Below are 22,964 nucleotides of genomic sequence, written 5' to 3'. Positions count from 1 at the left end.
ATCCTTCCTATGCTAGGGGCTCCAGAATTGGACACAGAGCTCCAGGTGGGATCCATGGTCTCAGGAAATCCTGGTCCCACCATGGCTATGCAGGTCCAAGGGGTCATGGAGTGGAGCAGGACCCTTCCTGGGAGGGTGAGAGCCGAGCATGAGGCAGGGAGCTGGGAGGAGGGCGTGGGGCAGCCCCTGAAGGAGGGCAGAGCCTGCCCGAGGGGCAGGACTCGGGGCAGGCAGGACAAGGCGCTGGGTCACGGCGGGGAAAGGGCAGGACAGGAGGGTGGGACAGCGATGGAGAGCAGAGGGTTGGCCTGGAGGTGGGACCGGCAGTGGGAGGCGTGGGCTGACCGCTGCCGAGCCTGAGGCAGCTCCGCAGGGCTGTTCGTCTGTGCCCGCAGGCTGAGTCCCGTCCCCGGGCGGGAACGCATCGGCCTCACCCTGGAGCCCGGAGCGTGGCAGCCACCGAGCCCACGGCGCGCCTGGCACCATCGCGCTCCCCTGGAGACAGCCCTGGCGGGCTGCGGAGGTGAGGGCGGCAGGGCAGGGCTGCACCCAGCTGGGGACAGGCAGGGGAAGCGCCAGGACAGGCAGGGGAAGGGCCAGGACAGGCAGGGGAAGGGCCAGGACTGTGGACGCCCAACCCCACTTCCAGCCCATGGCAGCAGCTGGCCCAGATGGGTTTGCAGGAGTGGGGATGGTGCCCACCTCCCTGTGAAGTGCCACCCCTCAGGGGCACAGCTGGACCACCTTAAAGGCCCTGCTCCCCATGCCCTGCTCCCCATGCCCTGCTCCCCATGCCCTGCTCCCCATGCCCTGCTTCCAATGCCCAGCTCCCCATGCCCTGCTCCCCATGCCCAGCTCCCCATGCCTAGCTCCTCATGCCCTGCTCTCCATGCCCTGCTCCCCATGCCCTGCTCTCCATGCTCTGCTCCCCATGCCCTGCTCTCCATGACCAGCTCCCCATGACCTGCTCCCCATGCTCTGCTCCCCATGCCCTGCTCTCCATGCCCTGCTCCCCATGCCCTGCTCTCCATGCCCTGCTCTCCATGCTCTGCTCCCCATGCCCTGCTCCCCATGCCGTGCTCTCCATGCCCTGCTCTCCATGCCCTGCTCCCCATGCCCTGCTCTCCATGCCCTGCTCTCCATGCCCAGCTCCCCATGCCCTGCTCCCCATGCCCTGCTCTCCATGCCTAGCTCCTCATGCCCTGCTCTCCATGCTCTGCTCCCCATGCCCTGCTTCCAATGCCCAGCTCCCCATGCCCTGCTTCCAATACCCAGCTCCCCATGCCCTGCTCTCCATGCTCTGCTCTCCATGCCCTGCTCCCCATGCCCTGCTCTCCATGCCCTGCTCCCCATGCCCAGCTCCCCATGCCCTGCTTCCAATGCCCAGCTCCCCATGCCCTGCTCCCCATGCCCAGCTCCCCATGCCCTGCTCTCCATGCCCTGCTCCCCATGCCCAGCTCCCCATGCCCTGCTTCCAATGCCCAGCTCTCCATGCCCTGCTCTCCATGCCCAGCTCCCCATGCCCTGCTCTCCATGCCGTGCTCTCCATGCCCTGCTCTCCATGCTCTGCTCCCCATGCCCTGCTCTCCATGCCCTGCTCTCCATGCCCTGCTCCCCATGCCCTGCTCTCCATGCTCTGCTCCCCATGCCCTGCTCCCCATGCTCTGCTCCCCATGCCCTGCTCTCCATGCCCAGCTCCCCATGCTTTGCTCCCCATGCCCAGCTCCCCATGCCCTGCTCTCCATGCCCAGCTCCCCATGCCCTGCTCTCCATGCCGTGCTCTCCATGCCCTGCTCTCCATGCTCTGCTCCCCATGCCCTGCTCTCCATGCCCTGCTCTCCATGCCCTGCTCCCCATGCCCTGCTCTCCATGCTCTGCTCCCCATGCCCTGCTCCCCATGCCCTGCTCCCCATGCCCTGCTCTCCATGCCCAGCTCCCCATGCTTTGCTCCCCATGCCCAGCTCCCCATGCCCTGCTCCCCATGCCCTGCTCCCCATGCCCAGCTCCCCATGCCCTGCTCCCCATGCTCTGCTCTCCATGCCCAGCTCCCCATGCCCTGCTCCCCATGCTCTGCTCTCCATGCCCTGCTCCCCATGCCCTGCTCTCCATGCCCAGCTCCCCATGCTTTGCTCCCCATGCCCAGCTCCCCATGCCCTGCTCCCCATGCCCTGCTCCCCATGCCCTGCTCCCCATGCCCAGCTCCCCATGCTTTGCTCCCCATGCCCAGCTCCCCATGCCCAGCTCCCCATGCCCTGCTCCCCATGCTCTGCTCTCCATGCCCTGCTCCCCATGCCCAGCTCCCCATGCCCAGCTCCCCATGCCCTGCTCTCCATGCCCTGCTCCCCATGCCCTGCTCCCCATGCCCAGCTCCCCATGCTTTGCTCCCCATGCCCAGCTCCCCATGCCCAGCTCCCCATGCCCTGCTCCCCATGCTCTGCTCTCCATGCCCTGCTCCCCATGCCCAGCTCCCCATGCCCTGCTCCCCATGCCCAGCTCCCCATGCCCTGCTCCCCATGCCCTGCTCCCCATGCTCTGCTCCCCATGCCCAGCTCCCCATGCCCAGCTCCCCATGCTTTGCTCCCCATGCCGTGCTCTCCATGCCCTGCTCTCCATGCCCTGCTCTCCATGCTCTGCTCCCCATGCCCTGCTCTCCATGCCCTGCTCCCCATGCCCTGCTCTCCATGCTCTGCTCCCCATGCTCTGCTCCCCATGCCCTGCTCTCCATGCCCAGCTCCCCATGCTTTGCTCCCCATGCCCAGCTCCCCATGCTCTGCTCCCCATGCCCAGCTCCCCATGCTCTGCTCCCCATGCCCTGCTCCCCATGCCCAGCTCCCCATGCCCTGCTCCCCATGCTCTGCTCTCCATGCCCAGCTCCCCATGCTTTGCTCCCCATGCCCTGCTCCCCATGCTTTGCTCCCCATGCCCAGCTCCCCATGCTCTGCTCCCCATGCCCTGCTCCCCATGCCCTGCTCCCCATGCTCTGCTCTCCATGCCCAGCTCCCCATGCTTTGCTCCCCATGCCCAGCTCCCCATGCCCTTCCCCCCATGCTCTGCTCTCCATGCTCAGCTTCTCAGCCAGCTCCTGCCATGATTGTCCCCCCTCAAAGCTGGGGAGCAGCCCCATAGGGACCCTCCCCTGGGCACACACACATGGAGCTGGGCACACACAGGGAGGTGGGCAGAGCTGGGCTCTTCATGGCTGCTGGCTGACAGCATCTCAAGTCCTTTGAGGCTAGTGAGACACTGGAAGGGGTTGCCCAGAGGAGCTGGAGCTGCCTCAGGGCGAGCCCTGCAAGTGTGGAAGGCCAGGCTGGATGAAGCTTTGAGCAGCCTGGGCTAGGGGGAGATGTCTCTGCCCGTGGCAGGGGGGTTGGAACTGGAGGATCTGGCTGGTGAAGGGTCTGGAGAGGAGATCTTGTGGGGAGCTGCTGAGGGGTCTGGGGTTGTTTGGCTGAGGGAAGAACTGGAGGTGTTTCCAAGAGGCAGAGCTGTGGTGCTGAGGGCCATGGTTCAGCAGCAGCCTTGGCAGAGCCGGAATGGTTGGAGTGGGTGATCTGGAAGCTCTTTTCCAGCCCAAGTGCTTCTGTGATTCCATGATCTTGAAGGTCCCTTCCACCTCAGGCCACTCTCTGAGCCACCACCAGCTCCACCATAGGATCACAGAATTGTCAGGGCTGGAAGGGACCTCAAGGCTCAGCCAGTGCCAACCCCCTGCCATGGGCAGGGACACCTCACACCGCAGCAGGTTGCTCACAGCCACCTCCAGCCTGGCTGCAAACACCTCCAGGCAGGAGGCTGCCACCACCTCCCTGGGCAACCTGTGCCAGGCTCTCACCACCCTCATGGGGAACAACTGCTTCCCCACATCCAATCTCAATCTCCCCACTTCTACTTTTGCTCCATCCCCCCCAGTCCTATCCCTCCCTGACACCCTACAAAGTCCCTCCCCAGCTTTCTTGGAGCCCCCTGCAGATCCTGCAAGGCCACAAGAAGGTCTCCCTGGAGCCTTCTCCTCTCCAGCCTGCACAACCCCAACTCTCTCAGGCTGTCTCCAGAGCAGAGCAGCTCCAGCCCTCTGCTCATCCTCCTGGCCCTTCTCTGGACACCTTCCAGCACCTCCAGCTCCTTCCTGGCACAGAGGCTCCAGAGCTGGCCCCAGAGCTGCAGCTGTGGTCTCAGCAGAGTGGAGCAGAGGGGCAGAATCCCCTCCCTCCCCTGCTGGCCACACTTCTCTTGCTGCAGCCCAGGCTCTGCTTGGCTCTCTGGGCTGCCAAGTGCACACCAGCCCTCCTCCAGCCTGCCCAGCCTGCCCTGTGCCACTCATGCCACCCTTTGGGCAGCAGGCAGAACCTCCTCCCAAGCAGGGGGCAGCTGAGATGCTGCTGGCTGGGCTGTCCCTTGGCTCCAGCGGCAGGGGGAGGCTGGGGGATGGGGCTGGGGGGGGCTAGAGGCTGCGTGGGAGCCGCAGGCAGCAGGAAGGAAGCTGGAGCTGAACAATGGAGGGAAATGGAGGAACTGGAAAAAAAAGAGCCAGGGGCAGCAGAGTCAGCACAGATGGTTTGGTGCAGAGCTGTGATTCACGGGAGCCAGGCCCTGGGAGCTCCACTGGGGATGGAGTGGCACCTGGGTGGGCACCGTGCTGAGCAGCCCAGCCCCATCTGCAGCCTCCTGCGGGTGCTGGCTGCGGGACACGGGGGGCTGGGGGTGGGGGGGAGGCTGTGTGTCCCCCCCTCCCCTTTCTCTGCCTGCCCATGAGTCATGCTGACCTCTCCCATGCCCTCACCAGAGCTCAGAGACAGAGATTATGGTCTGGCCCTTCCGGCTGCTCAGCCCTCCCCGAGCTGGCCACCACGGGAGCTCATCCCCTGGGAGGGGCTCAGCTGCTGCTCCCCCCCTCCCCATCCCCCCCCTTATCTGCCCCAGACACCATCCCAAGGAGCCCAGAGCAAGAAGTTCTGCTCAGCCTCCCCCCCAGCACGCTCCAGAGTCCTGCATCTGCTCAGCTGCCCACCCCCGCCCCGTGGCCCCCCCAGTGAGCCCCTGGCTGCTGGGTTCCTGTCTGGACTCGGGGGGTGGCCTCTGTGACAAAGCAGGGCCAGGATCCCTCAGCTGCGGGAAGGGGAGGAGAGGCTGAGGGCTGAGCAACAACAGGATGCTGGCAGCTTCAGCTGGGAGGTGAGAGACTGGACAGAGAGGGGAGCTGGGGGGGGTGGGGGGGACGTTCAGCAGCACCCCACGCTCCCACCCACGGGGTCTGCACCCCTCAAGCCAGCTGAAGCCTCCCGCTCCCTTCCTGCTGCCTCCTCAAAGGGTTGCACCAAGAAGTGGTGGATGCCTCAGCCCTGGAAGGGTTCAGGGCCAGGCTGGGTGAGGCTTTCAGCAGCCTGGCCTAGGGGGAGGGGTCCCTGCCCATGGCAGGGGGGGGTGGGACTGGAGGGTCTGGCTGGGGAAGGGTCTGGAGAAGGGAGCAGCTGAGGGATCTGGAGTCTGGTCAGGGGGGTGGTGGGAGGTCATAGGCTGGGCTTGATGAGCTCAGAGCTCTGTTCCAGCCTCAGTAGTTCTGTGATCCCATGGTCCTGTGGTACTATTAACCTGTGACCCTGTGATTCAGTGATCCTCTGATCCTGTGGTCCTGTGATCCTGTGGTACTATTAACCTGTGATCCTGTGATTCAGTGATCCTCTGATCCTGTGGTCCTGTGATCCTGTGGTACTATTAACCTGTGATCCTGTGATTCAGTGATCCTCTGATCCTGTGGTCCTCTGACCCTGTGGTACTATTAACCTGTGGTCCTGTGATTCAGTGATCCTCTGATCCTATGATCCTGTGGTCCTGTGATCCTGTGGTACTATTAACCTGTGACCCTGTGATTCAGTGATCCTCTGATCCTGTGGTCCTCTGACCCTGTGGTACTATTAACCTGTGGTCCTGTGATCCTATGATCCTGTGATCCTATGATTCTGTGATCCTATGATTCTGTGATCCTGTGATCTTGTGATCCTATGATTCTGTGATCCTGTGATATTGTGGTCCTCTGACCCTGTGATCCTGTGGTACTATTAACCTGTGGTCCTGTGATCCTATGATCCTGTGATCCTGTGATCCTATGATCCTGTGATCCTATGATCCTGTGATCCTATGATTCTGTGATCCTATGATCCTGTGGTCCTCTGACCCTGTGATCCTGTGGTACTATTAACCTGTGGTCCTGTGATCCTATGATCCTGTGATCCTGTGATCCTATGATCCTGTGATCCTATGATCCTGTGATCCTATGATTCTGTGATCCTATGATCCTGTGGTCCTCTGACCCTGTGATCCTGTGGTACTATTAACCTGTGGTCCTGTGATTCTATGATCCTGTGATTCTGTGATCCTATGATCCTGTGATCCTATGATCCCGTGATCCTGTGGTCCTGCGCTCCTATGATCCTGTCTTTGGCCTGGAGAGGAGGAGGAGGCTGAGGGGAGGCCTGGAGGTGTTTCCAAGAGGCAGAGCTGTGGTGCTGAGTGCCATGGTTCAGCAGCAGCCTTGGCAGAGCCAAAGAATGGTTGGCCTGGAAGCTCTTTTCCAAGCACAATACATCTATGACTCTGTGACCTTGAAGGTCCCTTCCAACCCAACCCATTCCAGGACTCTGTGAGGCCTCATCCCCTTTCCCTCCCTTCTGGAGAGGAGAAGGCTCCAGGGAGACCTTCTTGTGGCCTTGCAGGATCTGCAGGGGGCTCCAAGAAAGCTGGGGAGGGACTTTGGAGGGTGTCAGGGAGGGATAGGACTGGGGGGGATGGAGCAAAATTAGAAGTGGGGAGATTGAGATTGGATGTGAGGAAGAAGTTGTTGCCCATGAGGGTGGTGAGAGCCTGGCACAGGTTGCCCAGGGTGGTGGTGGCAGCCTCCTGCCTGGAGGTGTTTGCAGCCAGGCTGGATGTGGCTGTGAGCAACCTGCTGCAGTGTGAGGTGTCCCTGCCCATGGCAGGGGGTTGGCACTGGCTGAGCCTTGAGGTCCCTTCCAGCCCTGACACTTCTCTGATGAGTCCATGGTTCCCTCCCCCCAGATGATGGGCTGAGCGCCCGCTGCAGGGGCACCCCAGGGCCATGAGCTCCCCGTGGGGCCCCGACTCCGACATCGCTGACTGGTTGGCCACCATCCACCTGGAGAGGTACCAGGATGTCTTCAGGCAGCATGGCTACCGCCTGGCACGGGATGCCACCTCGCTGGACGCTGCCCTCCTGCAGCAGCTTGGCATCGCCGCCACCGGGCACCGCAAGAGGATCCTGAGCCTGGTGCAGCAGACCCGGATGCTCGGCCAGCCCCAGGCAGGACCTGCAGCACCAGCAGCACCAGCAGCAGCACCAGCAGCACCAGCAGCAGCACCAGCACCAGCAGCAGCCTCCCCTTTGCCAGCCAGCCGCGGCCTGGATGCCCCCGGGGCGGGCAAGGATGCCATGAAAGCGGAGGCAGGAGGAGCCGCTGCCAGCTGTGGGCGGCAGCAGCGCGTCCCTGTGCCCGGGCAGGCGCCGCCCTCGGCGCGGCTCCCCGCCGCCGCCCCCCCGAAGCCGGTGCCCAAGCCCAGGACGGTTTTCCTCCGCTGCCGGCCGGAGCAGGGCTGCGTGCCCAGGCCGCCCGCCCGCAGCGCCCTGCCGCCGCGCAGCCCCGAGGGGGCACCCGCAGCCTTCGTGGTGCTGGAGGGCTTCGTGCCAGGGGAGAGCTCCACGGACTTGGAAAGCCCGGCGGCCGGCCCGGCCCCTCCAGCCGCGACCATGGGCATGGCCCTCTCCCGGCTGCGGGGGAGGGACGGCACCAGGGAAGAGAAGCGACCCCCCCCGGCCCAGGGACAGGCCCTGGAAAAGCCCCTCCTGAGCGTGGCTTCTGTCCCACCGCCCCACAACGCTCCGGGGGGTGGCCCTGAGGGTCCCCCCGCCTCCAGCCCTCCCCTGCCCACCCCAGCCGGGAGAGATCTCTCCCCCTGCCCCAGGGCAGCCTCACAGCCCGGCTCGGGGCAGGGCAGGGTGGAGATGGTGTCCAACGTCCTCTACGAAGGCTTCAAGCGCCCAGCAGCAGCTGCTGAGGACTCAGGAGGGGTGGGGGAAGCCCAAGGGCAGCCCCCAGCAGCGTCCCTGCCAGAGGTGACCCAGCCAGAGGACAAGTCTGGGTAAGCAGATCCTTTCCCTCACCCCAGGGAGCAAAGCAGGGGGTGCAGAGCAGCCACAGCAGAAGATCCAAAGAGCCCCAACCACACCTCCAGGACCCCAGCCTCTGGATGCTGGCAAAGGCCCTTCCAACATCTCCCCCCAGCCATGCATCCCCCAGGCTCTGCATGGAGCCATCCATCCCCCAGGCTCTGCATGGAGCCTTCCATCCCCCAGGCTCTCCATGGAGCCATCCATCCCCCAGGCTCTGCATGGAGCCATCCATCCCCCAGGCTCTGCATGGAGCCTTCCATCCCCCAGGCTCTGCATGGAGCCTTGAATTCCCCAGGCTCTGCATGGAGCCATCCATCCCCCAGGCTCTGCATGGAGCCTTCCATCCCCCAGGCTCTGCATGGAGCCATCCATCCCCCAGGCTCTGCATGGAGCCTTCCATCCCCCAGGCTCTGCATGGAGCCTTCCATCCCCCAGGCTCTGCATGGAGCCATCCATCCCCCAGGCTCTGCATGGAGCCATCCATCCCCCAGGCTCTGCATGGAGCCTTCCATCCCCCAGGCTCTGCATGGAGCCATCCACTCCCCAGGCTCTGCATGGAGCCTTCCATCCCCCAGGCTCTGCATGGAGCCATCCATCCCCCAGGCTCTGCATGGAGCCTTCCATCCCCCAGGCTCTGCATGGAGCCTTCCATCCCCCAGGCTCTGCATGGAGCCTTCCATCCCCCAGGCTCTGCATGGAGCCATCCACTCCCCAGGCTCTGCATGGAGCCTTCCATCCCCCAGGCTCTCCATGGAGCCTTGCATCCCCCAGGCTCTGCATGGAGCCTTGCATCCCCCAGGCTCTGCATGGAGCCTTCCATCCCCCAGGCTCTGCATGGAGCCTTCCATCCCCCAGGCTCTGCATGGAGCCTTCCATCCCCCAGGCTCTGCATGGAGCCTTCCATCCCCCAGGCTCTGCATGGAGCCATCCATCCCCCAGGCTCTGCATGGAGCCTTCCATCCCCCAGGCTCTGCATGGAGCCATCCATCCCCCAGGCTCTGCATGGAGCCTTCCATCCCCCAGGCTCTGCATGGAGCCATCCATCCCCCAGGCTCTGCATGGAGCCTTCCATCCCCCAGGCTCTGCATGGAGCCATCCACTCCCCAGGCTCTGCATGGAGCCTTCCATCCCCCAGGCTCTGCATGGAGCCTTCCATCCCCCAGGCTCTGCATGGAGCCTTCCATCCCCCAGGCTCTGCATGGAGCCTTCCATCCCCCAGGCTCTCCATGGAGCCTTCCATCCCCCAGGCTCTGCATGGAGCCTTCCATCCCCCAGGCTCTGCATGGAGCCTTGCACTCCCCAGGCTCTCCATGGAGCCTTGCACTCCCCAGGCTCTCCATGGAGCCTTGCACTCCCCAGGCTCTCCATGGAGCCTTGCACTCCACAGGCTCTCCATGGAGCCTTGCACTCCCCAGGCTCTGGGGAAGAAGCTGCTGCCCCTTCTCTACCACCCCCCAGACAGCAGGGCTGGGGCTCCCCAGCATGGAGAGTGGGTGGCTGAGGCTCTCCAGCATGGAGAGTGGTGTCTGGGGCTGTCTCCTGCTGGCAGCCAGGTGGGAGATGTTAGAGGGGAGCAAAACCTGGGCTGGGTACTGCCTGGAGGCACAACCCAGCACTGTCCTGGGGTGGGGAGGAGTAGGGGCCAAGGAGGGGGTGGGAGCAGGGGTGGGATGCTGCAGATCCCAGGGGACAAAGCTGGGCTCAGCCTTGCTCAGGAGAAGCCAGATGGGAAAAGAGGGTGGGAAAAGCTCTGCAGGCTGCCACCACCTCCCAGCCCCAGTAACCTCTCTCCTGTTTTCCAGCAGTTCCAGCAGGCCTGGGGGGCAGGTGCCCCCCATCCCCCAGAGACCCCGCTGCAAGCCAGGTGAGAGCCCCCAGGGCGCAATGGGGACCTCCTGGTGGCCCCAGGGAAGGGGGAGGTGGGGAGTGGGACACCAACACATCCTGCTCCAGCCCTGTTTCCCCCTCCTTCCCCAAGGGCTGGGGTGGCCCCAGAGCAAGGCAGGGTCCAGCCCCCCAGCCCTTTGGGTTGGCATCTCTGTTACCTGCTGGATGTTGGGGTGCACCGTGGGGGGCTTTCAGGGGGGGTTCCAAGCCCCAGGGTTGGTTGCTGGAGGTGGCTGGTGACTGCCCCACAGCAGACACCACTGCCTGCCTTCCCCACTTGTGTCTCTGCCCACAGAGGTTGGGGAGCAGCCTGTCAGCCCCTACTGTGAGACCATCTTTGGCCATGCAGCCCCAGCCCGCGAGCAGAAGGTGAGGGCAGACTCTGGAGGGGGGTGGCTGTCCCCTGCTGGCACTCTGTGTCCCACCAGCTGTGGCTTGTGAGCCCCTGGTGCCTGGCTGAGCATTGCTGCTGGGCTGGGGGGGAGGTCACAGGCAGGCTGAGGAGGTCTGGGGTGGAAGAGGGCAGGAGGCAGAGGAGATGTACCAGGGCAGGTCAGAGGCTGCCCTGCTGGGGAGCAGCTCCAGGGAGAAAGACCTTGGGGTGCTGGTGGGCAGCAAGTTCTGCAGGGGACAGCAAAGTGCCCTGGTGGCCAAGAGAGCCAGTGGGGACCTGGGCTGCAGCAAGAGAAGTGAGGCCAGCAGGGCTGGGGAGGTTCTGCTGCCCCTCTGCTCTGCCCTGCTGAGACCACAGCTGCAATCCTGGGTCCAGCTCTGGGCTCCCCAGCTCCAGAGAGACAGAGACCTGCTGGAGAGAGCCCAAGGGAGAGCCAGGAGGATGATTTGGGCCCTTGAGCATCTCCCCTGTGAAGAGAGACTGAGAGCCCTGGGGCTGTTTAGTGTGGAGAGGAGAAGGCTGAGAGGGATCTGATCAATGCCTATCAATAGCTGAGGGGTGGGGGGCAAGGGGAGGGGGCCAGGCTCTGTTGGGTGGTGCACAGGAGTGAGACAAGGACCAAGGGAGGCAAACTTGAACAGAGAAGCTTTGACCTCAACAGGAGGAGAAACTCCTCCAGAGTGAGGGTGAGAGAGGCCTGGAGCAGGCTGCCCAGAGAGGCTGTGGAGTCTCCTTCTCTGGAGCCTTTCCAACCCCCCCTGGCTGCATTGCTGTGTGCCCTGCCCTGGGTGCTGCTGCTCTGGCAGGGGCTTGGGCTGGATGGTCTCTGGAGGTCCCTCCCAGCCTCTAATGCCCTGTGGTCTGTGGTGCTGTGAGCCCAAGCATCCCCTGAGCCCACCCTGGCCATCAAACCGTGCCCCAGAGTGCCATGGCCATGAGCCCTGCCTGCTGCTCCTGCTTGCAGGCAGCAAGGGAGCGGCTGCAGAGCTCTCCCTGCTGCTGCCTGCAGCCACAGCTCCCAGCCTGGGTGTGCAGCACCCCCTCTGCCTCGGGACCCCCGGGGGGGAGGACTCAGCAGGGCTGAGCAGAGGAATGCTGCTGGTCCTGCTGGGGAAGGTGGTCCCTGGGTGGGCACAGCTGGCAGAGGGGCTGCAGGGTGAGGGCAGGTGTGGGATGTGGCTCTGAGGGCAGGAGGTGCCCGGAGGCAGGAGGCAGCAGCACGGAGACAAGCACCAGGGGAAGGTGGCCAGCAGGTGTGGCTGGAGGCCTCAGAGGAGTCCTTCCAGCCAGGGTGGGCACTGGGCAAGCTGCAAGCCCTGGGGACTGCCAGGGGGTTGTGCCCAGCCACCGCCAAGGCAGAGCTCAGGCTGGGCCAGCAGCTGCCACGTCCTGGCCCTGGCCCTAAGCCTGTGCCTGGCTGGGGCAGGTCTGGAGCTGAGCAGCTCAGCACCAGCAGGGAGGTTGGGCTGGATGGTCTCTGGAGGTCCCTCCCAGCCTCTAATGCCCACTGGTCTGTGCTGCTGTGATGTGACCCAAGCTCTCCTGCCAGGCTGGTGACATCTCTGACCAGGGCTACGAGGCAGTGTCAGAGCTGGCCCGGGAGAGGGAAGCATGCAGGTAGGCACCACCTCCTCTGGGGCCCAGGGTCTGCATGCCAGAGGGACAGGGGACACCCCTGGGGACAGCCTGAGGGGCTGGGGAGGGGGTGGGGGGCTTCTGTCCCACCACTGAGCCCATCAGGAGTGTCAGGAAGAGCTCAGAGCCACACTGGTGGGTGGCCCTCGTGGGGAACACAGCTTGCCAACGGGTGCCCTGGGTGCACAGCTGGGGCAGTGCCAGTGGCCCTGGGCACCTGCAGGCTGGGCAGAGCCTGCATTTGGCCTCTGGGAGGCGGGAAACAGCAGAGGGGACAGGGATTGCTGAGAGATGGGCTGGCTCCAAGCTCCAGGTGAAGGGATGGGAGACCTCCAGCGCCATCAGGGGAGCCTGTGGGGCCCTGTCCCAGTGTGCTGGGCAGGGAGCTTGGCAGAGGCCACCTTCAACTGCTCTTGAAATGTTCTTTCCATGACTCCTGATAGCATCTGAGAAAGAGGAAGGAAAGCTGCTCTTCCCATTCTGTGTGGGGAGGCTTCCTTTTCCTGTGCTGCTTTGAGAGCAGGAGGGGAGCTGCAGCTCTCTGTGGCCTTCAGCTCTGCCTGTGGCCTTGCCAACCACTGGGTCCCCTTGGCCCTGCCTCTCTGGCCTCACTGTTGGCTGGTCCAGCTCTTCCCCAGCTCATCTCCAGCTCTTCCCCAGCTCTTCCCCAGCTCATCCCCAGCTCATCTCCAGCTCTTCTCCAACTCATCTCTAGTTCTTCTCCAGCTCATCCACAGCTCTTCTCCAGCTCTTCCCCAGCTCATCTCCAGCTCTTCTCCAGCTCTTCCCCAGCTCATCTCCAGCTCTTCCCCAGCTCATCTCCAGCTCTTCCCTAGTTCTTCTCCAGCTCATCTCCAGCTCTTCTCCAGCTCTTCCCCAGCTCATCTCCAGCTCTTCCCCAGCTCATCTCCAGCTCTTCCCTAGTTCTTCTCCAGCTCATCTCCAGCTCATCTCCAGCTCTTCCCCAGCTCATCTCCAGCTCTTCCCCAGCTCTTCCCCAGCTCATCCCCAGCTCTTCTCCAACTCATCTCTAGTTCTTCTCCAGCTCATCCACAGCTCTTCTCCAGCTCTTCCCCAGCTCATCTCCAGCTCTTCTCCAGCTCATCCCCAGCTCATCCCCAGCTCTTCCCCAGCTCATCTCCAGCTCTTCTCCAGCTCATCTCCAGCTCTTCCCCAGCTCATCTCCAGCTCATCCCTAGCTCTTCTCCAGCTCATCCCCAGCTCTTCCCCAGCTCATCCCCAGCTCATCTCCAGCTCTTCTCCAACTCATCTCTAGTTCTTCTCCAGCTCATCCACAGCTCTTCTCCAGCTCTTCCCCAGCTCATCTCCAGCTCTTCTCCAGCTCATCTCCAGCTCTTCCCCAGCTCATCTCCAGCTCATCCCTAGCTCTTCTCCAGCTCATCCCCAGCTCTTCCCCAGCTCATCCCCAGCTCATCTCCAGCTCTTCTCCAACTCATCTCTAGTTCTTCTCCAGCTCATCCACAGCTCTTCTCCAGCTCTTCCCCAGCTCATCTCCAGCTCTTCTCCAGCTCTTCTCCAGCTCATCCCCAGCTCTTCTCCAACTCATCTCCAGCTCTTCTCCAACTCATCTCTAGTTCTTCTCCAGCTCTTCCCCAGCTCTTCCCCAGCTCTTCCCCAGCTCATCTCCAGCTCTTCTCCAGCTCATCTCCAGCTCTTTTCCAGCTCTTCTCCTCCTTTCAGTGCCAGTCATAGAGTCAGAGAATCAACAGTGCCTGGGCTCAGTGATCATGGTCCAACCAAGACAATTCTATCATCCTATGATTAAGGTTGGAAAAGGCTTTTAAGACCACCAGCTCCAACCTTCTACCCAACCCCTCCATGACCACCAGCTCCAACCTTCTACCCAACCCCTCCATGACCACCAGCTCCAACCTTCTACCCAACCCCTCCATGACCACCAGCTCCAACCTTCTACCCAACCCCTCCATGACCACCAGCTCCAACCTTCTACCCAGCACCTCCAGGACTGGAGTCATTGTGGTGTGGCTCCCTCCAGGTCACAGCAGGCAAATGTTGCAGCCCCTCAACACAGCCCAGGGGTGAGGAACTGCAGGTACCTGGCAACAGAGCTGTTGAAATCTGCTGTGGAGCTTCTGAATCAGTTCAGAGCAGGGCTGGGTGCTGGCCTGAGAGTCACAGTGCCCATCCAGAGGCTTCCAGGGAGCTGGAATCCAGAGTTGTCTCGAGGGTGTCATCTAGATCCTTGAAGTCTTAGACCCAGCAGTGGGTTTGCAGCTTGGCCTTGCTGAGAAGAGGCAGCATCACAGAATGGTAGGGGTGGGAAGGGACCTCTGGAGATCATGGAGTCCAACCCCTCTGCAGGGGTCACCTAGGGCAGGTCCCAGAGGAAGATGTCCAGGTGGGTTTGGAAGGTCTCCAGAGGAGATGATGTGACCATCAGAGGCAGCAGCTGAGTTTTGTCTCCCCCAGAACTGAGGTGTTCAGAGTGTGGGGAGTTGGATAGGAGCCAGAAAAGCCTTTGCAGGCCTCTTGTGTTGTGCTTGTGAAGCCCTTTGGCCAGCTGCTGCCTGCTTTCCTGCCCAGTCTGACCACCATGCCCCTGGAGCACAGCTGTGGAGCATCATGGTCAAGACTGGTGGGGTCTGAGCTGCTGCCAGCCAGCCCTGGGTCCCTGTGGGACCTTCCAAGTCCTCCTTCAGCACTGGTGGCTCTCCAGTTCAACCAGTTTCTCATCCTGCTGGCTGGCATCTGGTCAGTGGGGACAAGAGAGGGATCTCCTGCAGCCCACCAGCCCAAGCTCCCTCTTCCAAGCTTCAAGGTGGCCTCCTCCCACCCTTTTGGGCACAGCATCTTCTGCCTGAGATACTTCTGCTCACACTCTTCTGCACCACGCTGCAGAGCTCTGCTTGAGGTCTGGCCAGTGAGTGTTAGAGATGGGCAGACCCACCTCAGCCCAGTGAGGTCTCCTCAGCCCCAGTGAGGTCTCCTCAGCCCCAGTGAGATTTCCTCAGCCCCAGTGAGGTCTCTTCAGCCCCAGTGAGATCCCCAGTGAGATTTCCTCATCCCAAATGAGGTCTCCTCAGCCCCAGTGAGATCTCCCCAGCCCCAGTGCGGGCTCCTCAGCCCCAGTGAGGTCTCCTCAGCCCCAGTGAGATCTCCCCAGCCCCAGTGAGGTCTCCCCAGCCCCAGTGAGGTCTCCTCAGCCCCAGTGAGATCTCCCCAGCCCCAGTGCGGTCTCCTCAGCCCCAGTGAGGTCTCCTCAGCCCCAGTGAGGTCTCCTCAGCCCCAGTGCGGTCTCCTCAGCCCCAGTGAGGTCTCTTCAGCCCCAGTGAGGTCTCCTCAGCCCCAGTGCGGTCTCCTCAGCCCCAGTGAGGTCTCCTCATCCCCAGTGAGATTTCCTCAGCCCCAGTGAGGTCTCTTTATCCCCAGTGAGATTTCCTCAGCCCCAGTGAGGTCTCTTTATCCCCAGTGAGATTTCCTCAGCCCCAGTGAGGTCTCTTTATCCCCAGTGAGGTCTCCTCAGCCCCAGTGAGGTCTCCTCAGCCCCAGTGAGGTCTCCTCATCCCCAGTGAGGTCTCCTCATCCCCAGTGAGGTCTCCTCAGTCCCAGTGAGGTCTCCTCAGCCCCAGTGAGATCTCCTCAGCCTCAGTGAGGTCTCCTCAGTCCCAGTGAGATCTCCTCAGCCCCAGTGAGATCTCCTCCTTTGGGACTTGGAACTGCCCTCTCCTTGCCCTGGGGACTCCTTTGTCCCTAAGTTTAGTTTCCTTCAGTGCCTGCCACCCACTGCCAAGGCAGATGCCTGCACCTTTGCAGACTTGTTTCTTGGAGGCTTCCTTCATCAACCTTATCCTCAAGGGCAGAGCTGGTTCCTCTCTGCCAGCTCAAAGCCATTGTCCCTGGTCCTGGCACTCCCAGCCCTTGTCACAAGCCCCTCCCCAGCTCTCCTGGAGCCCCTTCAGGTACTGCAAGACCACTAGAAGCTCTCCCCAGAGCCTTCTGTTCTCCAGGCTGAACAGCTTGGGGCAGCTCTCACCTCTGTTGCCCACACTGGGACCATGAGCCCAGCAGGGAGCCCACCACAAGCCCAACTTACCTCCTGGCCTGGGCTGCAGGGCTGGAGAGGTCCAGGCAAATACCCTCCAGTTTCCAGCTCCCCACTGCTCCACCAGGTCCTCCCAGTCCCCATCTCTCCTCCAGTTCCTCCCAGTCCCCATTTCTCTACCAGGTCCTCCCAGTCCCCATCTCTCCACCAGGTCCTCCCAGTCCCCACTGCTCCACCAGTTCCTCCCAGTCCCATTGCTGTTGCAGTGTTCCAGCACCCTCATGGTGCAGAATTTGTTCCTCACACCCAGTCTCAGTCTGTTTAGGATGAGGGGAGGTGTTTGTGGTCATCCTCCTGCTCCAAAGGCATTTCCAGGAGATGGGCTCTGTGCTGGAGGTGGTTTCTCATCTTGAGGAACTTCCCCCCCCCAACCCCACAGTGGCTTTCTCCCCCATAAATCTCTCCCTCTACAACATCCCCTGCTGAGAAGTCCTACAGGTCAGCCCCAGGTGGTTCTGCACCTCTCTGCTGCTGCCACTCAGGGATGTCACCCAAGGCTGGGACACTGGTGGCCAGGAGATGCTTTGCTGCCCTTCTCACACTGCTCCTGACTTCAGAAGCCTGCCCCTTGCCCCACTGGAGATGCTCCTCAGAACCCATGGCAGGGCTTAGACCAGATGGTTGGCCTGGATAACCTCTAGGAGCCCCTTCAAACCCAGGGCATTCCTTTCCTTGGAGCCTTGTCTTTCCTTGGAGCCTTTCCTTGGAGCCTTTTCTTTCCTTGGAGCCTTTTCTTTCCTTGGAGCCTTTCCTTGGAGCCTTTTCTTTCCTTGGAGCCTTTCTTTCCTGGCAGCCTTTTCTTTCTTTGGAGCCTGTTCTTTTCTTAGAGCCTTTTCCTTCCTTGCAGCCTTTTCCTTCCTTGCAGCCTTTTCTTAGAGCCTTTTCTTTCCTTGGAGCCTTTTCTTTTCTTGGAGCCTTCTCTTTCCTGGAAGCCTTTTCTTTCCTTGGAGCCTTTCCTTTCCTTGGAGACTTTCCTTGGAGCCTTTTCCTTCCTTGGAGCCTTTTCTTTCCTTGGAGCCTTTTCCTTCCTGGGAGCCTTTCCTTGGAGCCTTTTCCTTCCTTGGAGCCTTTTCCTTCCTGGGAGCCTTTCCTTGGAGCCTTTTCCTTCCTGGGAGCCTTTCCTTGGAGCCTTTTCCTTCCTTGGAGCCTTTTCTTTCCTTGAAGCCTTTTCTTTCCTTGGAGCCTTCTCTTTCCTTGGAGCCTTTTCTTAGAGCCTTTTCCTTCATTGGAGCCTTTTCTTTCCTTGAAGCCTTTTCTTTCCTTGGAGCCTTTCCTTGGAGCCTTTTCCTTCCTGGGAGCCTTTTCCTTCCTTGGAGCCTTTTCTTAGAGCCTTTTCCTTCCTTGGAGCCTTTTCTTTCCTTGAAGCCTTTTCTTTCCTTGGAGCCTTCTCTTTCCTTGGAGCCTTTTCTTAGAGCCTTTTCCTTCCTTGGAGCCTTTTCCTTCCTTGGAGCCTTTTCCTTCCTTGGAGCCTTTTCTTAGAGCCTTTTCCTTCCCTGGAGCCTTTTCCTTCCTTGGAGCCTTTCCTTGGAGCCTTTTCCTTCCTGGGAGCCTTTTCCTTCCTTGGAGCCTTTTCTTTTCTTGGAGCCTTCTCTTTCCTTGGAGCCTTTTCTTAGAGCCTTTTCCTTCCCTGGAGCCTTTTCCTTCCTTGGAGCCTTTCCTTGGAGCCTTTTCCTTCCTGGGAGCCTTTTCCTTCCTGGGAGCCTTTTCCTTCCTTGGAGCCTTTTCTTTTCTTGGAGCCTTCTCTTTCCTTGGAGCCTTTTCTTAGAGCCTTTTCCTTCCCTGGAGCCTTTTCCTTCCTTGGAGCCTTTCCTTGGAGCCTTTTCCTTCCTGGGAGCCTTTTCCTTCCTGGGAGCCTTTTCCTTCCTTGGAGCCTTTTCTTTTCTTGGAGCCTTCTCTTTCCTTGGAGCCTTTTCTTAGAGCCTTTTCCTTCCCTGGAGCCTTTTCCTTCCTTGGAGCCTTTCCTTGGAGCCTTTTCCTTCCTGGGAGCCTTTTCCTTCCTTGGAGCCTTTTCTTTTCTTGGAGCCTTCTCTTTCCTTGGAGCCTTTTCTTAGAGCCTTTTCCTTCCCTGGAGCCTTTTCCTTCCTTGGAGCCTTTCCTTGGAGCCTTTTCCTTCCTGGGAGCCTTTTCCTTCCTGGGAGCCTTTTCCTTCCTTGGAGCCTTTTCTTTTCTTGGAGCCTTCTCTTTCCTTGGAGCCTTTTCTTAGAGCCTTTTCCTTCCCTGGAGCCTTTTCCTTCCTTGGAGCCTTTCCTTGGAGCCTTTTTCTTCCTTGGAGCCTTTTCCTTCCTTGGAGCCTTTTCTTTCCTTGAAGCCTTTTCTTTCCTTGGAGCCTTTCCTTGGAGCCTTTTCCTTCCTGGGAGCCTTTTCCTTCCTTGCAGCCTTTTCTCTCCTTGGAGCCTTTTCTTAGAGCCTTTTCCTTCCTTGGAGCCTTTTCTTGGTGCCTTTTCCTTCCTTGGATCCTTTTCTTTCCTTGGAGCCTTTCCTTGGAGCCTTTTCCTTCCTTGGAGCCTTTTCCTTCCTTGGAGCCTTTTCTCCTCTTGGATCCTTGGAGCCTTTTCTTGGTGCCTTTTCCTGGTGCCTTTTCCTTCCTTGGATCCTTTTCTTTCCTTGGAGCCTTTTCTTAGAGCCTTTTCCTTCCTTGGAGCCTTTTCCTTCCTCGGAGCCTTTTCTTGGAGCTTTTTCTTCTCTTGGAGCCTTTTCTTGATCCTGGCATTGGATGACACAAGAGCCCCAATGGCACCAGCTGCCCTCCTGCTGGGGCTGGGCTGTCCTTATTGCCCTGAGGCTCTTCCTCCTTCCCCTCACTGCACCTGGGCAGCCCCCCTGGGAGCTCCTGGGACCAGGAGATGTTTTCCAGCACATTTCCTTTTTGGGGAAAGACAAAGGCCTGCTGCAGAGGGCCGGGGGAAGGGGCAGGCTCAGCAGTTTATTTTTACCATTTCCTGCTATTGTTGTGGCTGCAGAGTCCCAGCAGCGTGGGCTGGGGCTTCGTGTGGCTTCCCAAGCCAAGGAGATGGGGTCAGGAGCTCCACCAGCCCAGCTGTCCAGCCCTCCCCCTTGGCTAAATGTTTTGGGTGGGCACTCTCTGTGGCTTTCTACTAGCCCCTCGCTCCCAGAGGGCCTTTGAGGAGCTGGAGCAGGGCCAGAGAAGGGCAATGGGGAAGGGTCTGGAGAGCAGGGCTGGAGGGGAGCAGCTGAGGGACCTGGGGGTGGTCAGTCTGGACAAACAAGAAGCTGAAGGGAGACCTTTTGGATCTCTACAGCTCCCTGAAAGGAGGCTGGAGCCAGGTGGGAGTTGGGCTCTTCTCCCAAGGAACAAGTGGCAGGAGAAGAGGAAATGGCCTCAAGTTGCCCCAGGGGAGGTTTAGCTTGGCCATGAAGGACAATTTCTTCCCCTGGAGGGTTGTCAAGGCCTGGCCCAGGCTGCCCAGGGCAGTGGTGGAGGCTCCATCCCTGGAGGGGTGTCCAAGCTGTGGTGCTGAAGGCCATGGTGTGGTGGTCCCCTGGCAGTGCTGGGGGAAGGCTTGGACTGGGTGATCTGAAAGGTCTCTTCCAACCTAAATGATTCTGTGATTCCATGACACAAGAGCTGGCAGGAGGCTGCCATGGCAGAAGGAACTTCTCAGTGCCATGAACGCTGGAGGAGAAGTCGGAGAGGACAGGATGAGACCCCTGGGGAGGAGCTGGCTGGGTGGGAGTGAAGCAAGGAGCAGGCTGTGGGACTGGGGAGCTGCCTGGCTTTGGTCAGCTGCCTGTGAAGAGAGTAAGGGGGTGATGCCAAAGGGTCTGGAGATGTGTGGTGGCCTGGGTGGTGTTCCCCAAGGTGGGGGATGCCATTTTGTCAGCTCCTCCCAGCCCTACCACCGTGTAGGTGCCACCACCAGCACCTCAGGCTCCTGGTGACCAGGGGCTCAAGAGCCCTCATCCCACCCTGCTGGTGGAGATAGATCACAGAATCATTTGCCTTGAAAGAGACCTTCCAGATCCTGGAGTCCAGCCCTGAACCCAGCACTGCCAGGCCACCACCAAACCATGGCCCTCAGCACCACAGCTCCAGGGCTTTGAAACCCCTCAAGTTCCAGCCTGCATTTGGCCCTTCCTGCTGCTCCTGCCTGCAGGCAGTGTGAGGTGTCCCTGCCCATGGCAGGGGGTTGGGACTGGCTGAGCCTTGAGGTCCCTTCCAGCCCTGACCCTTCTGGGATTCTATGGTGGGAAGAGACTTTCAGCTCAGCCAGCCCAGCACTGCCAGCTCCCCTCTAAACCACATCCCTGAGGGTGCACTGCTGAGGGAGGTCTCTGAAGCTCTCAGCTGCATTTGGTTCCTCCTGCTGCTCCTGCCTCTGGCTGCAGGCAAGAGGAGATCTTCACTGAGCCCACCAGGACCATGGATGGTGGAAACATCTGCCCTGTGCTATGGGATGCTGGGCATGCAGCATCCACCCCACTGCCAGTGCCCTGTGAGGAATTGGTTTGGCTGGGAGAGAGCTTTGAGAGCTTTGAGTGCAAGCCTTGCCCCAGCACTGCCAGGGCACCACCACACCATGGCCCTCAGCACCACATCCAGCTGGCTTTGGAAGCCCTCCAGGGATGGGGACTGCACCACTGGCCTGGGCAGCTTGGGCCAGGCCTTGGCAACCCTCAGGGGGAAGAAGTTGTTCCTCATGGCCAACCTAAACCTGCCCTGGGGCAACCTGAGGCTGTTTCCTTGTGCCCTTTTGTTGTTTGGAAGCAGAGCCCAGCCCTCACCTGGCTGCAGCCTCCTCTCAGGGAGCTGCAGAGAGCAATGAGGTCTCCCTCAGCCTCCTCTTCTCCAGGCTAACCAACCCCAGCTCCCTCAGCTGCTGCTCCCCAGCCCTGTCCTCCAGACCCTTCCCCAGCTGTGTTGCCCTTCTCTGGCCCTGCTGCAGCTCCTCAGTGTCCTTGTTGGAGTGAGGAGGAGGTGGAGTGATCCAAGGGGCAGGAGAGCAGCAGGGCCTGGGGTGGCAGGGGGACATTGGGAGGGTTTCTGTTTTAGCAGGACCCTCTTCTTTGCCCCCTGCCCGACCTGGCTGCCCCTCACACACCTCTCACAGCAGCCCCCTGGTGCTGGCAGTCCATCAGGCTCTTGCAACTGGGAAGCTGGGATGCTGGGAAGCTGGGATGCTGGGAAGCTGGGATGCTGGGGAGCTGGGATGCTGGGGAGCTGGGATGCTGGGATGCTGGGAAGCTGGGGAGCTGGGATGCTGGGGAGCTGGGATGCTGGGATGCTGGGAAGCTGGGGAGCTGGGAAGATGGGAAGCTGGAGAGCTGGGATGCTGAGATGCTGGGGAGCTGGGATGCTGGGAAGCTGGGGAGCTGGGATGCTGGGGAGCTGGGATGCTGGGGAGCTGGGATGCTGGGGAGCTGGGATGCTTGGATGATGGTAAGCTGGGGAGCTGGGATGCTGGGATGCTGGGAAGCTGGGGAGCTGGGATGCTGGGAAGCTGAGATGCTGAGATGCTGGTGCTGGGGCCAGGCGCAGCGCGGGCTGTGCCCAGGTGGGGTGGCAGGGAGCAGGGCTCCCCCCGTGGCCAGCAGCCAGGCTCCCCCTCTCCCAGCTCCATTTACTCCCAGGGCAGGCAGCGAGGGGAGGAGCGAGGAGGAGGAGGAGGAGGAGGAGGAGGAGGAGGGCAGGTCCCGGCTCATCGACCGCATCGTGCACAACGACTCGGAAGGCTACTCCACCGTGGAGGCCCCAGGGGCTGGGGGCAGCCCCTTCAGCCTGCCAGCTCACCTCTACCCAGACGAGGTCCTGGATGACCTGACCATCTCCCCCTACGCCAGCTTCACCTCCCTCTCCGAGCCCAGACCCACCATGCTCAGCGGCTGGCTCGACAAGCTCTCCCCCCAGGGGTAGGTGGCCCCCGCCGGGGAGGGTCCCCCAGCGCTCATGGGACAGTCCCCCAGGGGTGAACCCCCCACCCTGGGCAAGGCTGGGGAGGTTGGGGACACTGCTCAGAGGCTTGTAGAAGGGTCTCAGCAGGGACAGCCTGGCAGCAGAGGTGAGGCTGGGGGAGGGGGACGCAGGGAGAGGGTCTCAGCAGGGCCAGCCTGGCAGCAGAGGTGAGGCTGGGGCAGGGGGATACAGGGAGAGGGTCTCAGCAGGGCCAGCCTGGCAGCAGAGGTGAGGCTGGGGCAGGGGGATACAGGGAGGGGGTCTCAGCAGGGCCAGCCTGGCAGCAGAGGTGAGGCTGGGGCAGGGGGACACAGGGAGGGGGTCTCAGCAGGGCCAGCCTGGCAGCAGAGGTGAGGCTGGGGCAGGGGGACACAGGGAGAGGGTCTCAGCAGGGCCAGCCTGGCAGCAGAGGTGAGGCTGGGGCAGGGGGATACAGGGAGGGGGTCTCAGCAGGGCCAGCCTGGCAGCAGAGGTGAGGCTAGGGCAGGGGGATACAGGGAGGGGGTCTCAGCAGGGCCAGCCTGGCAGCAGAGGTGAGGCTGGGGCAGGGGGACACAGGGAGGGGGTCTCAGCAGGGCCAGCCTGGCAGCAGAGGTGAGGCTGGGGCAGGGGGACACAGGGAGAGGGTCTCAGCAGGGACTTGTGCAGGGAGCTGTGCCCATCAGGCAGTGAGGACTTTAGGTTCACAGATTCACAGCAGGGGCTGGGTTGGAAGGGACCCCAAAGCTCATCCAGCTCCAGCCCCCTGCCCTGGGCAGGGACACCTCCCACCAGCCCAGGTGGCTCAAGGCCTCATCCAGCCTGGCCTGGAACACCTCCAGGCAGGGGGCAGCCACAGCCTCCCTGGGCAGCCTGTGCCAGTGTCTCC

The 22,964-nt window shown here is 61.4% G+C and overlaps 1 protein-coding gene across 1 annotated transcript in view; it reads left to right on the top strand.

The window, feature by feature from the left end:
• The first annotated feature begins 480 nt into the window (after positions 1–480).
• The window catches only part of ARAP3 (ArfGAP with RhoGAP domain, ankyrin repeat and PH domain 3), a 55,754-nt gene continuing 33,270 nt past the window's right edge, over positions 481–22,964 (top strand). The window contains exons 1-7 of the mRNA XM_054168486.1: positions 481–523; positions 7,057–8,154; positions 9,988–10,049; positions 10,368–10,441; positions 12,016–12,075; positions 19,188–19,207; positions 21,775–22,053. Of these exons, the coding sequence (XP_054024461.1) occupies positions 7,097–8,154; positions 9,988–10,049; positions 10,368–10,441; positions 12,016–12,075; positions 19,188–19,207; positions 21,775–22,053 (1,553 nt within the window). The 5' untranslated portion in view covers positions 481–523; positions 7,057–7,096. The remainder of the gene's footprint in view (positions 524–7,056; positions 8,155–9,987; positions 10,050–10,367; positions 10,442–12,015; positions 12,076–19,187; positions 19,208–21,774; positions 22,054–22,964) is intronic.

Source organism: Dryobates pubescens, chromosome 16 (assembly GCF_014839835.1).
Source record: "Dryobates pubescens isolate bDryPub1 chromosome 16, bDryPub1.pri, whole genome shotgun sequence".
NCBI classification, from domain to species: domain Eukaryota; kingdom Metazoa; phylum Chordata; class Aves; order Piciformes; family Picidae; genus Dryobates; species Dryobates pubescens.
Note: the sequence above shows the minus strand (reverse complement) of the source record. Positions and strands in the feature narration are given on the sequence as shown.